At 39.0% G+C, this 19,414-nt stretch overlaps 1 protein-coding gene and 1 long non-coding RNA gene across 3 annotated transcripts in view; one reads left to right on the forward strand and one right to left on the reverse strand.

Moving 5' to 3' along the window:
* Positions 1-9,700, forward strand: part of LOC147008876 (uncharacterized) — a 77,586-nt gene extending 67,886 nt beyond the window's left edge. The window contains exons 2-3 of the long non-coding RNA XR_015053199.1: positions 9,317-9,393; positions 9,480-9,700. This is a non-coding gene — a long non-coding RNA (uncharacterized LOC147008876). The remainder of the gene's footprint in view (positions 1-9,316; positions 9,394-9,479) is intronic.
* Positions 1-19,414, reverse strand: part of LOC147008877 (hyaluronidase Ccc Hy-4-like) — a 92,867-nt gene that overhangs the window by 53,777 nt on the left and 19,676 nt on the right. For both annotated transcript variants that reach the window (XR_015053198.1, XM_085863788.1), the window contains exons 2-3: positions 7,367-8,338; positions 6-95 (exon numbers count right to left, since the gene is read on the reverse strand). Coding sequence is in view for 1 of the 2 variants with exons in the window: in XM_085863788.1 (XP_085719914.1) it covers positions 6-95; positions 7,367-8,296 (1,020 nt within the window). In the remaining variant the exon portion in view is untranslated. The remainder of the gene's footprint in view (positions 1-5; positions 96-7,366; positions 8,339-19,414) is intronic.

Here is a 19,414-nt window from a genome sequence, read left to right on the forward strand (position 1 = left end):
CTTACCTTTGACTCGGAGTACGCCGCATCTCCCCACAGGACAACTCCAGCAATTCCTTGAGATGCACTCTCGCCAATGGTGTGAACAAGGTCTTTCTAAGTACAAGAAGGAAGAGCAAACATGCTTCAACATAAATATATGTACATATCACAAAGCAAATTGCTACTTTACTTATTACTATCACAAACCAAATCAGTAATGATTTATACGAGCATCAAATAAACAGTAAGAGCACCAAATCAGTACTATAAGAGACTTCATGACCATGTACATGTAATGTGTGCAAAGGGATACTCCCAACACAGAGTGCAAATATCCTCTCAAAGTATCACCAACTGGATACAATTTTTTTTATGGTGAATATACATTATAGAACCAGGCAATGTGGTTCCTCATGTATCCTGATCCTGATCAATATGGCAGCAAATGTTGCTCAACACATTGACAGTTTTGATTCGCTGAGAAAAAGTATAAGCAGCCGGCACTGCAGAAGATTCTGTACTCTTGTAAAAAGTCGAGTTTGTAATTCATGTCTTCGTGGTTTTCCGGTGAGCAGTCAACAATGAATAACAATAGTTTTGCCAGTTAAAGTTGGGCACTTAGCCACTTATACCCGGCTGCTGCCTTGTTGAAAAGCTGTCGAGGCTAAGATATACAAATTAAAAACATGATCACAGAGAAAATAAAAGTTTCATTTTTGTTTTGTTTTTTTGTATGCACCATTGAGGCTCGAATGAGAGCTAATGCACAGAACATACAACAATGGGAGCAGGAGAAAAGAGGGGTGGGAGAGGGAAGCACAAAACAGTGTGGAACAGACATGAGGAGATCTGTGGAAGGGAGAGGGATAGGGCGTTGCGGAAGAAAAATAATTATATTCATGTACTCTCAATTATAATAATTGTTGCTGGTGCTTTATAAATTTAATTTTTATGCTATCGTCGAATTGGTTGTCAGTTATGTTTCCCTTTACCCAAGAGTCTTTTGACCTAAATATTGAAAAAGGAATGTCTTACTATGAAACAGGGTGACCTGGTTGATGACACTAACTTTTGCCATGATTATGTCATTCTCTTTCACCCAGTGGACACATATTGCAGTTTGAGTTATTTTGCCTAATCCTTATCAGCTAACCCTGTAGTTGAGTTGCCAAATGTCTCCCCTCCCATTATTTGGAATGTCAAGTTGTGTATAAGATGAATTGCTTCAGGCTTTTGTTTCAGTGAAGTCCATTTGAATGTTTCAGTCAAGCATTCAATGTTCTTCCTCCGTATATACGAAATTAAAGATTCTCCTTTGGTATGCTGATCCAACTTGTGGAAATAGAGTTATTTTCCACGACAGCGGGGTACACGGGGTAAACAAGATGGACACTACAGGGGCTTTCAAGGATGAAAGCAGGGAATTTGAAGGAGGTTGGTTTGGGCTGGATTAGTGGGGGTAGAAAAGATCATGGTTTTGGATGGGGGAAGACGAGAGAAGGTGGTGAACAGCTGTTTTGAAGACCTGTAGGGAAGAGTTGGATTTTTTTATTTTTTATTTTTATGTACCTTGTCGAGGCTCGTATGAGAGCTAACATACAACGCACATCAAGGGGGGCATGAGACAGGAGGGGAGTGAGTGAGAAGGACAAAATAGTGGGCAACAGAGACATTTGGAGATCTGTGGAAGGGATAGGGATGGGATGGGGAACATGGGGAATAGAATATGGACATTACAGGGACTTTCAGGAAGGAAAGCAGGGAATTTGAAGGAGGTGGGCTTGGGTGGATTATCGGGGGTAGAAAAGATCGAGGATTTGGATGGGGGATGATAAGAGGTGGTGGTGAACAGCTGTTTTTAAGGCCTGGAGGGAAGAATGGGAATGAATAGAGTGAGGGAGTTTATTCCAAAGGTGGGAAAAAAGAGGAATGAAAGACTGAAGGTGAGCAGTGATTCGTGATTTTGGTAGTTTTACCAGAAGGGGGTTGATGGCGGATCTTGAGCACCCTCCGGAAATATGGGGGGTGGGCATATCGCAGACAGCCGGGTTGGGGGGGGCGAGGCCAGAGAGGAGATGGTAGAAGACAGAAAGAAAGTCAAAAATAACCCAAAGACTCAGCCTCATCATGGGAGATACAAATGATCTTAAATGCCTTGGTTTCCACAGCGTGAAGCTGAGAAAGGAGAGAAGCGGGAATACCAACCCAGAGGGGAGAGTGGTACTCCATCAGGCTGCGGATGAAAGCTTTGCATGTGGTCAAGAGCTCAGGTGTGCCAAAGAAGGCCTTTACACAATGGAGGATGTGCAGTCAGCAACTGGCTTTGGAAGCCAGCTTGGAAATGTGGCTTTCCTAGGAGAGGTCATGGCAGATAGTGAGACCCAGAAGCTTGAATGAAAGGACTTCTTCAAAAGGATTGTTGAGAAAGTAGATTGGGGGGGGGGGTCCAGACAGTCTTTTCAGAGAGACACAGTGAGAGTGTGAGATTGTTAAGATTGAAAGGCATGTTCCAAGTGTTGGAGCAACTTGTGATTTTATCCAGATCTGCAGAGAGCGAAGAAGCTGCTGCTTGCCGGTCTGAGGGATGATAGATGGTACAGCAGAGCGTGGAGTCATCAGCAAAGAGATAAAGAGGATTTTCCAGAGTCGGAGAGATCATTGATGAAAATCAGAAAAAAACACAGGGCCCACAACAATGCCTTGAGGAACTCCAAGCTGGACAGAAAGAGGGCATGAGAGAACTCCATTGAGGGCCACACGTTGTCTGTGACAGGAGAGGAAGTTTGTGAGCGGTGAGTGGAGATGGCCTTGGATACCATAGGAAGAGAGTTTGGTGAGCAGGGCAGGGTGTGAGACTGTATCGAAGACACGCGATATGTCAAGGGAGATGGCTCTGATTTCATGTTTGGCATTGAGGACTTCCATCCATTGTTGGGAAAGCAGAAGCAGCATGTCTCGGGTAGAGTGACCTGGTCTGAATCGGAAATCAAGCCATTGGAGAAGAGGAAGGAATTAATGTCTGAAGCGATAATTAATTCCATAACCTTGCTGATGATTGGGAGAAGGCTGATTGGTCTGTCGTTGCAGGGATCTGTTTTGTGCCTTTTTATGCAGGGCAGTAATGTTTGCTGATTTCCAAGCAGAAGGCAGATGACCTTGAGCAAATGAGACGGTGAATCGAACAGAGAGGTGAGCAAGAGCAGAAGAGCAGGTTTTTATGACACGTGGGCTGATGCCGTCTGGACCGGTTGCAGAATCTGAGTCGATGTTTGACAGCAAGCTCTCCAGCTTGTTGGGAGAAAAGGACACAGAGTCCAGGAACAGTTGGGTGCAACTGGGTAAGGTGGGTACAGAAAGTGATGGGTTTTGGGACACAAGATTTAGAAGCAAACACAGAGTTTCGGTATTCATCCTTTTCACGAGCAGTGTCAGCTGTGTGGATATTTGAGATAAAGGAGGGGAAGGAAACCACAGAATCACAAGGAGAACAGGATTGTATAAAAAGTAAGGGTTGTTCACACACTCGTTATGTTCTACATATCAAACTGGATGAAAATACTGTTTTGCAAGCAATCGGTAACACACGATTAATCACCAGATTGTGACAACCAGAAAGGAAAAAATTCAATTTAAACACAACCAACTTGGTGGTATAATGGCGAGAGTGGCTGCTCTGAGCCTGGGTGATCGACAGCTTGATTCGGACCGTGGCCGACTCGTACGAGATTTTGAAAATGGTACATGCTGCTTCCTCGCTTCACACTCAGCACTTGGAGGATAGAGCACATTCAAACCCCAGGTATTTGCATCCGATTAGGGGAGGAAGGGTAAGATTTCCCTTTAATTGCTCTGCTTACTGACGAGATAAAAATGACATCACAAAGATGATGTCAACACCCAGAGTGCCCTGGGATGTTACGGCCCTTTGCCCAAGCTCCGTGGCTGTGGTTGGCTACAGAAGTCATATATTTGTCTCATAGTGCTGTCTCATATATTTATCGAAATGTGTGCACGATCTATTTAACAGCTCCTCCATGAGCCTTCGATCCTGATAAAAAAGATAAACTCGAAGATTTTTACCAAAATAAAAAAGTTCAGAAAATCCAATATTGTCAGCCACAAAATGGCCTGTGTCAGGCTCTAACACACGCTATGCTCATTCAGAACCAACACAGACCAAAAAAGGATATTTAAATGAAATCAATAAAAAAACATTAAATGAAAAAAGAAAAGTTTGTGCATGTGTGTGTGAGTGAGTGAGTGAGTGAGTAAGTGAGTGAGTGAGTGAGTGAGTGTGTATGCGTAAACATCAACTTACCTTAGTGAGCGATGAGAGTCTGATCAGCACAAATTATTTAAATCAGGCAGAGATGTTCACCAAGCAGCCAGAGAATCCAAAATGCCTGATATGAGGGCACAACAGATGAAGCCAAACAGGGCAGGTTTTAAAGGAAGAAAGCCTTCCAGAACATCAGAGACATGCGCAGCATGGATGAAGGGTTCTTGTGCCAAGGAGAACAGCTATAATTAAAGATGGGGATGGAAATCCCGACCTCACCCCTCAAGCACAGTCGTAGCAGTGTAGGAGATGCTCAACTAGGGTCCAAATACACTATAATCAAAACTATTTTGACAGCAGAAATGGAGAGAGACAGCAACCACAATGACCACACATGGTTGAACTGTCATGAGTCTGGAGGCAGCTCTAGCATCCTCCTTGAGAGGGTGAAGGTGCATGCAGTGAAGATGACTTCCTTGTCCGACTATTAGACATAACACATAGGTTGGAGGAAGAGAAAAGGTCCCAAGGAGTAGACTGTTGTTTTTGCAATTCTTTCCCATCCAAAAGAAAGACGACCTGAGCAGATGTGACAACTGGCAGGGCCATGTCCTGTTGGATGTACTTAAGGAAAAGTGGTTGCAAGGATATTACAGGAGAGATTACATAACTACCTGAAGAAAAACTACTCGAGTGTCAGTAGTATCCAGAAAAAGACAAAGACGTTGAGATATGATTTTCATTCAATAAATTGTTTCTCCTCTTCCATGGCCTTAAAAAGGCCTACGACTGTCATGAATTGCAACGTGAACAGCACTGAGGAAACTAGGTGTTCCTGGTTTATTAAGCTCACCTGATCCTTTCACTAAAATATGCAGGCCCAAATGCTCTGGAATGGCATCTTCCTTTCGTAGGAGAGATTGATTATGAACATGGCTGCATGTTCATGTTATGAACATGTTATGAACATGGCTGATTATGAACTGCATGGCACCTGCCCTGAGTTCAGCTTGTAGTTGTTTGCCTTGTGGTGGAACACTGGAAAACACAAGTTAATAAGATAGGAGTGGGATTCAATCTAAAGTATAACAGGACAGGAAGCAGCTCCAAAAGTAAGCACGTAATGTTGAGGAGACACTTTGAACAAATGCCAATTTGCCAATGACGTAGCTCCGCACCACAATAAAGTCTGATGCTGAAAGGAGACGCAAGAGAAACCAGTTGGTCAATGGAGACTTTATGTTCAGTTGGCCAGTCAGTCAGCGTCACCAAAATAAACTGATGGTAAATGGTACCTGCAAATGATGAGGGCATCAAGTCTGGTGTACAGTCTCCAAACAAGAAATGCTAGAGTCCTTCATTTTTAGCTCACCTGGAACGTAGTTCCAGGGAGCTTATGGGATGGTGTGTCGTCCGTCCCGTCCCGTCCCGTCCACAAATACTTTCAACTTCTTCTCTGAAACTACACAAACAAATTCAATGAAACTTTACCATAACGTTCATCACCGTGTATGTACCAAAGTTTGTTCATGGCATTGAAAAACAAACAAACATCAGGCAGTAAGGGGGTCTACGTAGGGAGCTCAGGGGGTGAGGGGGGGTTGCCCCCCCCAAAGAGATATTTGCTTTCTTCTCAGAAATGACACACACAATTCTGATGAAACTTGACTCCAACCTTCATCACCCATGATGTAATAAAGATTGTTCATTGCATTAAAAAAATTAGGGTCTACGTTGGGTCTACAGGGGGGTTGCCCCCCAAAATAGGTATTTGCTTTCTTCTCTGAAACCACACACACACACACACAATTCCGATGAAACTTGACCACAACCTTTATCACCCATGATGTACCAAAGTTTGATCATGGCATTAAAAATAAATCCATAGGTATTTACTTTCTTCTCCGTTACATATTTTATGGGTCATCCATGCCTACCAGTGGTTCCCTGGTTATCTTATGCAGCCACAACCAGGTGAGCACCCAGGAGTATTGCTGCTATGTTTATTTTGGGTTATGTCAAAAAGAAAGGATACTTGGAAATGCTACCAACATTCTTCTTCATTGAATTGCAACATCAATGTTTGCGGATGAGACACCAATGGTTTCAACAAGATGGGAGACACTTACACTAGAGATTCTGTCTTGGATTACCTCCCTTCCTGATTCAGCATCAGGGTCATCTCACACCATGTCTAATATCCATGCACACTTTGACAAAGGCCTCCCCTGAGTCTATAACAAACTCGGAACCCCATCGGTGTCACTTATTCTTATTGGTGTTTAAGGATTGAGACCAGAAGATGATTTCCCCACCACGTCCCTCCCAACCCCCCACCCCCAGGACTGTCAACGACCCAAACATAATGATCTGGGGTTGCACACAGACACTCTTATAAATACCTAAGACACTTTGAGAAAAGTTATGGAAGCGTGCATTCACATACACGGTGTGCATAATTGGAATGAGGGTCATCCTAAACATGTGCAAACAAGAAACAAAACTTGAAACTTTCCTCAGTATCACACTACTAGTTTTATCTTTGTCATTAATAGCTGGTTCTTAATTAATGAGTAAATTAGTGGCATTTCATCTAGAATAACCTCTATTTGAGAATGGATCAAATATTTCATTGAGTGGCACAGTCGAGCATGGAACAACTGGTTCCACAACCAGGGAAAGGACTTGCAGTGCAACGATAGACACCCAATCCATTGTTAACATCTTGAAGACTGGAATTTAAACTTTGTTCTCTTTCTTGGGGACAGAATAGCAGCTGCATAACATAAGGGAAGGTGCGTCGGTGGATACGTACACGTGTGTGCATGCACGTACACTTGCAAACAAGTGTATACATGTATTGTGTTTACATGCGTTTATTTATACATGATGAAGGCCACTCTTGTTGCTAAAACCGACATTCTGAGACTTTGCCTTTTGGTGAAAATTGAGAGTTGGTTATGCTTTCAGCTTTGCGGTTTTTGTAATTTTGGTGATTATGGACTCTCCCAAATCTACAAGCTGTTCTTTGTTGAGTTGAAATGCACAATAAAATAAAACCATTCTTCAATTTAAAAACAAACAAACAAACATCACTCATACATACCGGGACCAAGAAATCGAAGGTAAAGGTGTACACAATTCTTGAGTAAGCAAGTATGTCAGGAGGAAACGCCTGGGATGAAACCACTCTGATGGCTTCAGCAACACGGTGCTTCACAAACTTCCTAACATTGTCATTGGAACGTAAAGTTATGTTCAGATATATGGACGGGAACAAGGCTTTACTCTCGTGCCAAAGCCATGACAGCTCATCATTTCTCGCTTTTTCGATATCCGGACACTCTCCTGTGTAGTTCATCATCTTGCTCGAGTAATAGTTGTAACAGTAAGGAAAGTGGTAAAAGCCCCACAATCCTTGGCTCCTCATCAACTGTCCCAACCTCAGTGTTTCCTGCATGTATTTCCTGGCTGCCTGTTCAAACTCCTGCTTTGCCAACAAAGTCACCTTTTTATCAGGCCATCGAGGATGCTTTTTGTGTACTTTATCCTCAGACATCCTCTTGTACACAGTTTTGGCATCCCAGTCCCTCTCCCAAATCGGCTTCCACTTTTCCCAGTCGATTACAGCTATGCCCCCAAACTCCCGATTAGGAAGTATCTTTTTAATGTCCTGCCTGGATTTGACAAGGTGTGCAGCGAGGTCTCCATTCTGTGGAATTCCTCCGTTCCACGTAACGTTTTGTTCATCCACAAATGGATAGTAGCCGAGTTTGTCGTGGTAAAAAATGGACATGTTATCACCATGGAAACTCTCATTCTGGTTCACAATAATGTCAAAAGGGCTCAAATCCAAGTCTATGTGGTACTTTGTTTGGCAATTGTATGTCGGTGCATTCCACACCACAACAAATGGCTTTCTTCTCAGGATTGATTCCACCCGGATGGGTCTCCCTTCACCAGCTTCACAAAGTCCATGCAATATGATGGATGTCCAAAGAAATAATGTCAATTTGCTCAGCTGGTTTGAGTGCATACTTGTGCTTTTGTCAAACACCAAACCAATGGTTGAAAATATCTGGAAATAAAGCACATGAGTCAATTAGAACCAAAGCTCCAGGATAAACTACTGAGAAATATATATGTATATATATCAACACACACACACATATATGTACTGCAACGCATGTAAAACCAAAAAAGGCATTTCTGACCTGATAAAAGCAACATTCTTTTTTTATTTTTTGCATACATTGTCGAGGCTCGTATGAGAGCTAACACACAACGCACAACAAGGATGGCAGGAGACAAGAGGGGTGGGAGAGGGAAGGACAAAACAGTGGGGAAAAGATACATGAGGAAATCTGTGGAAGGGAGAGGGATGGGGCGGGGAACACGGGGTATACAAGATGGACATTACAGGGACTTTCAAGACCTTACATGACAGGGAACTTTCGGGAAGGAAGGCAGGGAGTTTGAAGGAGGTGGGTTTGGGGTGGATTAACGGGAGTAGAGGATAAATGGGGCTTCTGAGGCAGCCATTCAAATGAATGGGGGAAAAGGGAAAAACTTTCTAACTTAAGCCCCAAAAGCTCAAAATAGGACACTGATTTCCTCCCCGTCCCATACAAGCAAATGTAAAATTGAGACACTGAATAAAACACTTCTTTCCTTTCATTCCATTCAAAGAGCGAACTAATGAATATTTGTCCATGTTCTACTTCAGGGAATAACTTAATTTTTCTATTATATTAACTTTATGTCTTCAAGCATGAAAGAAAGGGCTGTTAGGGTGAGTTTTGTAAAATGGGGAAGTGTTTTTAGAACACAGTCGTGCCGTGAAAATGAGGAAGTATTCTGTGCCCTCGTTTCTCGTGATTATATTTTAAATAATCAGAACACTAACAGAACAAAGTTTATCTAAAAACAGCTTTTAAATGTAGGTTTTATAAAAATCATTCAAAGCAAGATGTTTCATTTTCGCGTTAAAATAAGTCAGTTTGAAGGCAACCAAGCTGCCTCGCATATTATTATTATTATTATTTTTTTTTTCCAGTTTAAACACCTGTCTGGATGAATCAAACACACAACTTAATCTTCTGGAAGAATCTGACATGACACTATCTTCTGGAGGTAAATGTTATATTTATTATTTTATTAATATAATAAAATAATCATCTTTATATACCCTAATTGTTCTTCACTCTGTTTCAAAACAGAATATGGTATCCCGAGTTTCAAAATCACAAGACATCTGAAGCAGACTGCTGGGAAAGATCGTCCATTTTCGCAACTGAATATTTACCCAAAGAAAAATGTTTAATATTTTCAATCTTGATTAATTATATTTGCTTTCCTTATAATTATCTGATTTTGAATTACAAGAAAAGAATAACGGAGATGTAAGAGGGGGGTCGGTGCGCTTCCCCAACGACCCACCACCCCTCATCCCACCCCTCCCCTCCCCGTGTGTGTGGGGAAGGGTGGGGTGGGATGAGGGGGGTGGTGGGTCAAAGGTGGGGGCGCACCGGGGGGCGGGGCTTGTGTGGGTGGGTGGGGCTTGTGTGGATAGGTGGGGCTTGTGTTGATGGGTGGGGCTTGTGTGGATAGGTGGGGCTTGTGTTGATGGGTGGGGCTTGTGTGGATGGGCGGAGCTTGTGTGTATGGGTGGGGCTTGTGCGGGTGGGTGGAGCTTGTGCGGGTGGGTGGAGCTTGTGTGTATGGGGTTTGTGTGGGTGTGGTTTGTGTGGGTCGAGCAATTTTTTTTAATTAAATAAACATGTTGTGTGTGGGGAACTAATTAACTAATCACTAATTATGTGAATATGATGGATGTCGATGGTGTTTGCATGTGTGGGGCTTGTGTGGGTGGGGTTTGTGTCGATGTGGCTTTTGTGGGTGGAACTTGTGTGGGGTGGGGTTTATGTGTGTGGTGCTTGTGTGTATGGGGATTGTGTATATTGGGATTATGTGGATGTGGCTTTTGTGGGTGGGGTTTGCATGGGTAAGGCTTGTGTGGGCATAGTCAAAAAGGGGCGGAGTTAAAAAGGGGTGGAGTCAAAAAAATTATTTCAATTTATCTTTGTCTTTTGCAATTCCTGTGAATAAAATGAACCGAAAATCTCTTCCCCCTTTAAATCATATACCTTACAATACAAGTCCAAGGAACTCTATCTATTACATCAACGATTTTAAAAAGTTCATTTGTCCATCGCTTAGTATAACCTTTTTCAAAATGAGATTTCCACCTGTATATTCTTACTATATCACCAACTTTGAACTTAGGCTTTCTGACATTAATCTCTTTTTCATATTTTAATTTTGTAAATGTTTCTGATGGTTTCGTTTTCGTTGAGGTATGAATCGTGTCGTTGTACTTATCTACAATATCCTGAATTAAAGACAACCATTGTTGAGAACGGAGTTGAGTGAATTTTTTTATGTAGTCTCTCTTTTAAGGTACGATTAAAACGTTCAACAACAACGGCCTTCCCTTCATTAAAGGTACTGTATAATGTAATACTGTTATTTTTTAGAAAATTCATAAATGTCTTGTTATAAAACTCTCGACCCTCATCAGTCCACAATTTTTTAGGTTTTCTCTTACTTTTATTTAATACCTGTTGAAAGGCTAACATAAGAGTATTACCTGTTTTGTGTTTTAAAGGGACAACCCATGCATATCTACTCCTCAAATCAATAACGGTTAAAGCATACTTGTACCACTTATCATTATTGAGTTCAATCAAATCAGCGGACCAGATATAATCAACTTCCTTGGAATAAACCTTCCTTCTACGAAACTTTGTGATTATTGGTTTAGGTAATTCATCTGCAAATTGCTCTTCAATCTAAATGACATCATGAGAGCCAATAAGTTTTTTGAATTTCCAAGCCCAAGTTTCAATTTAGCATTGATCATCTTCACGAAGAACCTATCATCTTTTTCTCTCAAGGTTGGATTTTGTATCAGAGACAAATCATACAACATTTCTCGATCGGCTTCATGCTTTTCTTCCAACATTGTGCTATTTCCATAATCAATATCACGCCTCATGCACACTTCATCAACCCTATTGATGGGTTTACTCCATGGTTTAGGATTGTCAGCCTCATCTAATCTTTCATTCAAGTTTGTTCCCAGACCACAGAAAGAATACCCTGGTAGATGTAATTCCCCTGGTATTCCAGTTGTAAATTTACTTCCTGAAAAACTTTTGTATATCTCCCCCATGTTTGTGTTTGGAGATGAATTTACTCTTTTTCGAGCCACACACCAAACATATACCTTTTTGTCTAACCCTGTCATTTTTACTTTTAAAATATGAGATATTTTTAGTATTAGTGTTCTTTTTACATTTGAGACAATAACTCATTTATTTATGAGAAAAATTCTGACAGAGTGTGAAAACCTTTTTAGTTTCCAGCATGCACATTTGAATCTGAATTTTTAAAACATAAAGAATCCTAAGAAATGTCTTCACTCTCTCCTCCATTTATTTAAGAAAAAAAATGTAAAACTTTAACTAAAGTCAATCACACCAAGGAAAACGATGTTAATAGTCTTGACGCAAATATTTCTAATAGACGTCAATTCTTTGTTTTCCTCCTCGGTGCGTTGAGATTTATTTATTTTCTGGAATACCCCTAATCTTTTTCTAATCTCACTGGTTTCCATATTTTTATATTTATTTATTCTCTATCTCTATCTCTATCTCTATCTCTATCTCTATCTCTATCTCTCCCTCTCCCTCTCCCTCTCTCTCTCTCTCTCTCTCTCTCTCTCTCTCTCTCTCTCTCTCTCTCTCTCTCTCTCTCTCTCTCTCTCTCTCTCTTTCTCTCTCTCTCTCTCTCTCTCTCTCTCTCTCTCTCTCTCTCTCTCTCTCTCTCTCTCTCTCTCTTCTCCCTCTCTCTTCTCCCTCTCCTCCTTCTCCCTCTCCTCCCTCTCTCTCTCCTCCTTCTCCCTCTTCTCATTCTCCTCCTTTGTCTCAGTTTCTTCAACTCCTTCTGCGTCCCTTACTATTGTTGAATCACTTTCACCCCATAGAATATCATACATATATTCATCAGGATTTCTTGTTATTCCTGTATCCAAAATAATTTTTTTGCAACAGGAAACCAATAAAATTTCTTCTGAATTTCGAAAAGAGCCTTTCGTTTTCTCAACTTTTATTTTTTTTCATTATTTAACTTTTTAATTAAATCCAAATTTGTTGGTTTATTATCAGTATAAAGCCAATCTTTTATTGAAAATACCTCATTCTTATGTTGTAGAACATATTAATTAAAATACCGAATACCCTTTTCTTGAAGGTATGCTTGGACACAAATGATAATTTTTTTGAAACCTTCTTGCTGTCATTTATGTATTAGAAATATATGACAGATTAATATGATGACCCCCCCCCCCATCTTCATATAGTTAAATAATTTTGTATTTCCTTACTTATATATAATCCTGTTCTTTGTGTTTTCATGATATAAACTATGGCAAAACCATTATTGATTTTACCCTTATTGAATTATTTTATTTGTTGTTTGCCAATCGTGCTTCCACAAAACTCATTCTCGGCACCAAGTGGATAATATTCTTCCTTACGAGATTGATTTAATTGTTCCAGGTCTTCTAGGTTAATTTTAAATGACCAATAAAACCCTAAATCATTCATATCGTATCCCCATTGTTCTATTCTCATACAAACGATACACACTTCTTGATAAAATTTTATTTTAATTGGAACTGTAAATTCTGTATGACCTGGAGATAAAATCAACACTTCTGTATCTTTGGAATACACAGCCATTTTATTTAAGGATATATTGTGATAAATCACTTAATCTCACCAAGTCATTTGCGTCAGTCGGGCTTGGATAATTTATTAATTTATAAGCATTTTTCATATTATATTTTTTGCTATAGTATATTTCTGTCGTTCAGCCTGTGCCTTTGTGTAATAATTTGATAAATCAATATCCAGTTCTTGGGATACACCAAAGCTAGAACCATCTTTACCAACATGTCATTTATATTAGATTAAAAATAATGTCATAAAATTTATTATTTTTCTTGAGTTGAAATAACACATATAGACATAATTGACCACAACACTTGGAATTTAATTATTGGACTTGAACTGTTTGATAAACACCATTGTGTAAGAATTTTATGACTTCAACAGGTGGTGGAAGACCAAAACTATCAAAATAATATTTGTCTTGACTATTAAAAATACAAACCCAATGAGAACCGTTCCCATTATTATCTTCGAAGTTCATAATAATATTCTTTGTATGTTGAGGCATCTTGTTGCGAATTCATCTCTCATACAAATAACCACATTATGAATTTTTAATTTCTTACAATATTTGACAAGTTGTAAATTTGATGTATTCTTTCCAAATTATTTAAACCACTCATCAATGCTCATTTATTTATTAGAAAGATATAATCCATTACCTCTTTCAGTTAATTTTACACCTGCTTGTGCGATAGAAGAAAGCATATCTCCAACTTACAATCTCGCTTTATCAGGCAGACCTTCAAGTTTTTCAGCAAAATATACAATTACACCACTTCCACTAATTTATTTCTCCAACTCTTTGTTATGTCTTTCCAATTCTTTTTGAGCCTGGAGTTGAGCCTTCCTTTCGTTGGCAGTTTTCACCACTGTTGAAATACCACCTGTCAATGCTCCAACCGCACTGAAACCAGCAAATAAAGGAATTAGAAATGGGAGAAATCCTCCACTCGTCTCTCTTTTGAATATTTTTTCAACATTGGTTTTGTCATTTTAATTTTAAGTGAGCCAGTATCGTTCAAGATTTTAACCTGTTCTCTTGTGAGCAAAACATCAATTCTTACTGCTCCTTTTCTCTGAATTGTATTAACGTTAATCGTACAAGGCTTTTGATTTTGAACACAAGATGATAGTTTATGAAGATTGATTTGATTAACATATACCCCAGTTGGTAGTTTGCCACTCATTTATTGAACAAAAAATTATGTGAGACTAATCATAACACCATTATCTGTATTAATCTGCAATAATTTGATAAATAAATATCCAGTTCTTGGGATACACCAAAGATAGAACCATCTTTACCAACACAAGTAATTTATATTACATTCAAAATAATGTCATAAAAAAATATTTTTGTTGAGTTGAAATAACACGTATAGACATAATTGACTACAACACTTGGAATTTAATTATTGGACTTGAAATGTTTGATAAACACCATTCTGTAAGAATTTTATTACTTCAACAGATGGTGGAAGACCAAAACTATCAAAATATTATTTGTCTTGACTATTAAAAATACAAACCCAATGAGAACCGTTCCTATTATTGGTTAACGAAAAAATATTTCACGAAAAAAAAGTGACCACTATATTCGTTATTGTTGTGTGTCTGTCTTTCTGCCTGTTTGTCTGTTTGTCTGTTTGTCTGTATGTCTGTATGTCTGTATGTCTGTATGTCTGTATGTCTGTATGTCTGTATGTCTGTATGTCTGTATGTCTGTATGTCTGTATGTCTGTATGTCTGTATGTCTGTATGTCTGTATGTCTGTCTGTCTGTCTGTCTGTCTGTCTGTCTGTCTGTCTGTCTGTCTGTCTGTCTGTCTGTCTGTCTGTCTGTCTGTCTGTCCCGAGCATAGCTCCGTGGGTTTTGATCCGATCCTGATAAAATTTTGGTGGGAGGTTTATATCATGATCTAGTTGAGTTTTCCTGAGAATGGGCATGGTGCGCCCATTATGGGCGGAGCCACGCCCAAAAAGTGTTTTTAGGGGGTAGCCGATTTCAATTTGCATCTTCTCCTAGGGGGTTTGTCGAATCTGACAGGGGTTTCGGTATATGGTTAGCCCAATGGCACCTGCATAGCCCCACGGAGCTCGATTTTTCATTTTCGTCCCAAGGTCAAGGTCACAAGGTCACAAACTTAGAAAATTGCGAATTTTGACGTAAAAAATTATCTTCTCCAAGGGGTTTGTCGAATCTGGCTGGGGTTTCGGTATTGCGTTAGCCCAGTGGCACCTGCATAGCCCCACGGAGCTCGATTTTTCATTTTCATCCCAAGGTCAAAGTCACAAAGTCACAAACTTAGAAAATTGCGAATTATGTTGTTAGGGGGTTGCCGATTTAAATTTGCATCTTCTCCGAGGGGGTTTGGCGAATCTGGCAGGGGTTTAGGTAATTGGTTAGCCCAATGGTACCTGCATAGCCCCACGGTGCTCGATTTTTCATTTTCATCCCAAGGTCAAGGTCACAAGGTCACGAACTTAGAAAATTGCGAATTTTGACATAAAAAATCCATCTTCTCCAAGGGGTTTGCCGAATCTGGAAGGGGTTTCGGGATTTGGTTAGCCCAATGGCACCTGCATAGCCCCACAGAGCTCAATTTTTCATTTTTGTCCCAAGTTCAAGGTCACAAGGTCACGAACTTCGAAAATTTCGAATTTTGAAATAAAAATCAAATGACCGCCCAAACTTTGAGAGCTAGGATGACAATATTTTTTATGCATAATCTTGAGGTCATTCCCCACCTAAAGTCTTCAAACCATTTTGCTCTATCTCGAACACCTTGCCCGTGGCGCCCCCTTCAAGTTTGTTTTTACGCTAATTTCATCAGAGTCTGGATAATCCGAGGAGTGCGAAATGCCATATAGCCTATATGACATTATATTGTTCCTGGAATGTTCCAGAGGAAGTTTTGCACCAAAGGTCATAATCCTTGACCTTTGACCTTTAAAGTTCACAAAGGTCAAAGTTTCAAAGTTGTGGGAATCGAACCGGGTTTTCAACCTTCTTCGACGAACTAACTCCAATAAGCTATAGCACGTATCCTGTTTCCTTATTTTAATGTCCACATTGTTTTGTGACCTTTAAAGGTTATGCAAAGGTCAAATTTTGAAAGTTGTTGAACGAAACCGGGTTTTCGACATTTTTCAGCTAATAACCTGTCACCCGTACCACATCATGTTGATCATTTTAAAAACTTGGTCAAAAATTATCACATTGTCTCATCCTTGACTTCTGAAACAATCTACATCGTCAAATACCGCTCGTGACCCATTGTCGTCTTCAGACTTGTTATCTTCTTCGTTCATAATAATATTATTTGTATGTTTAGGCACATTTGTTAATTCATCTCTCATACAAATAACCACATGATGAATTTTTAATTTCTTACAATATTTGACAAGTTCTAAATTTGATGTTGCATTCTTTCCAAATTCTTGAAACCACTCATCAATGCTCATTTATTTATTAGAAAGATATAATCCATGACCCCTTTCAGATAATTTTACACCTGCTTGTGCGATAGCAGAAAGCAGATCTCCAACTAACAATCTTGCTTTATCAGTCAGACTTTCAAGTTTTTCAGCAAAATCTACAATTACACCACTTCCACTAATTTGTTTCTCCAACTCTTTGTTATGTCTTTCCAATTCTTTTTGAGCCCAGAGTTGAGCCTTCCTTTCGTTAGCAGTTTTCACCACTGCTGAAATACCACCCATCAATGCTCCAGCCACACTTAAACCAGCAAATAAGGGAATTAGAAATGGGAGAAATCCTCCACTCGTCTCTCTTATTGAATATTTCTTCAACATTGGTTTTGGCATTTTAATTTTAAGTGAGCCAGTATCGTTCAAGATTTTCACCTGTTCTCTTGTGAGCAAAACATCAATTCTTACTGCTCCTTTTCTCTGAATTGCATTAACATTAATCATACAAGGCTTCTGATTTTGATTGCAAGATGATACTTTATGAAGATTGATTTGATTAACATACACCCCAGTTGGCACTTTACTACTCATTTATTTATCCAAAAAAATTATGTGAGACTAATCGTAACACCATTATCTGTATAAATCTGTAATTCTGTTTCTTCCAAAAGCAAACAAGATGTATCAACTTCTTCACTCTCTCCTCTTTCAATGTATAGGGAAGTAGCCACTCGATTAGACTTTATAGTTTCCTTTTGAGCGCTCAGGTCAAACGCATAGATTGTATACAAACGTTTAAATGCTGTCACATCCAAAATAGGTTCTTTATTTCCATTACTTTCACACACCTTTTGGTAAGACTTGTATGCTTCAGGAAAATCATTTTTTCACAATTAATTTCTTATCTATCTCATGGATAAAATGTTCCATCTCGAGAAACGTGAAGTTGTTTCACCTTAGGATTATAACTCAGTGCATTATTCTTATCAGTAGCAGTATCACCATCTGTTTTTTTCTAAAATGAGCCACAGATATCGTGGCTTTCCTTCCAGAACACCCAAATTCCACGTGTAAGTGGTTTGGTTGAGTTTAACGTGTTGACATCTTCTTTTGAGGTATGATGCACTGAGTGGTTTCTTTGAGTTAAGCCTTCTATTCAACATCTCTTCTGTTTTAAGATTCGGAGTATATTCACGAATATACCAACTTATTTCCTCAATTACAAATTTATTCTGATCACCAAAAGCACTACCAACACCAAACAGCAATCTATTTTCATAATCATTCCTTTGGAGTTGAAATCTAATTTTAAGACCATACAGAACTTTATCATGATCACAAAATCCAAATATACCTTTAAGAGGAACTGCCACAGTAAAACTATTAACTGCTTTTGTATCATCATTATACGCTCCTTTCCTTTGAGTATATCCAGGGTCTGTGGTTGTTCCCGTTGACATATCAGGAATAAAACCTTCGACAGACACCTTTCCCATTCTATCACTGAATGTATAGAGTGTAAATTTCATCATTTCAGATACAGCAGAGACATAATCAACCGCTTCAACTTCTTGTGGTCCAATGTACAAACGAACACTATCAAACATTTTCCAGAAGAAATCATTTACGAGTGTAGCGTTTGTGTTATTCCCAGCCTTAGTGAATTTAAATTTACACAACAAGAAACTTTCGGATAGATTCAAATAGGTTTGTTGATTATTTATTTCAAAACTTTTTGTACCATTTGCCTTCCAGTCTGTTCCAGTTATTGCATTTACCTTGAAGTAATCTTCTTATTTAGTGGAGTTTGAGATGATAATGGTATCATCCAAATCATAGATACTATCAATTGCTTCCATACTTGTATTAATTTCAGAAAAAAATATATTAAAACTTTTGAAACCCTGACCCAAGTATTTGAATTATTTTCTGTCGTTCTTGGGGGGACAACTGAATTTTGCCTTTCTTAATTTCTTTTATTGCTTGTAATTTATGGGATTCCTTTTGGGCGTCTTTTATACTCTTTTTAGCACCCGCTACATTTCCCATGGCAGAAGCAGTTGAACCTATTAGGTCTTTATGTTTAATAATAGTTGAACCAATACCCATTAGATGATTAGAGTATCAATTATCCCATCTCCTCTATTTCTAAACTGATGTCCTACACCCCTATTGTCTTTTTGGCTTATTGTATCCTCTTCCAAGTTACATACCTTCACCCTTGTAGTATGGGGAAAGGAACATTCCATCCCCTGTAATTATTTTATATTTTCCCAACTCGTGTTTCCGCACAATAACCATCGTATTTATTTGTTGGAAAACTTCACGTAGGTGAATTCTGATGGATATAACTTCCCAATTAAAAGAAATGATACGATTATCTTGGTCGGTTATCCTAAAATTTACTCTGTTTTTTCCTGACACAGGGAGATAAACCAAATTTTTGGGTTCCATATTGAATTTATAACCAATTGGGGTTGAGTATGCAATGAATGAAAATATTGTATTTGTTTTTATTCCATCATTATAAGCACCGTCAATTAAATCACAGTGAATTAATAACGAGTTTATTCCTGAGGATATTTGAATGACATTATCACTGTAAAACTTCCCATTAGTTTCAATCATTTTTGAGGAGAAACCCAATAACTCTCTAAATGAATTATCAATTGTGAAATCAACCTTGTAGTTATTTTTAAGTTTAATCGTTGATTTTGAAGTATGTTTTTCAATGTCTATAACAATATTTTTTGGTTCATCACCCTGTTCTTTCATAAGACGAGCAATTTCGGAAGATATTTGAGAAATCTCATATGCTCCGGGTGAGACTGTTATCGTTTTGTATCCACTTCCTGGATTATAACTAAACTTGTTATTTTCTTGGTTATATTAAATAAGGTATTATAAGTTTCCATGGACAATAAA

This window comes from Eptatretus burgeri, chromosome 18, assembly GCF_056783735.1.
Source record: "Eptatretus burgeri isolate ZD-2024b chromosome 18, Ebu_testis_v1, whole genome shotgun sequence".
NCBI lineage: Eukaryota > Metazoa > Chordata > Myxini > Myxiniformes > Myxinidae > Eptatretus > Eptatretus burgeri.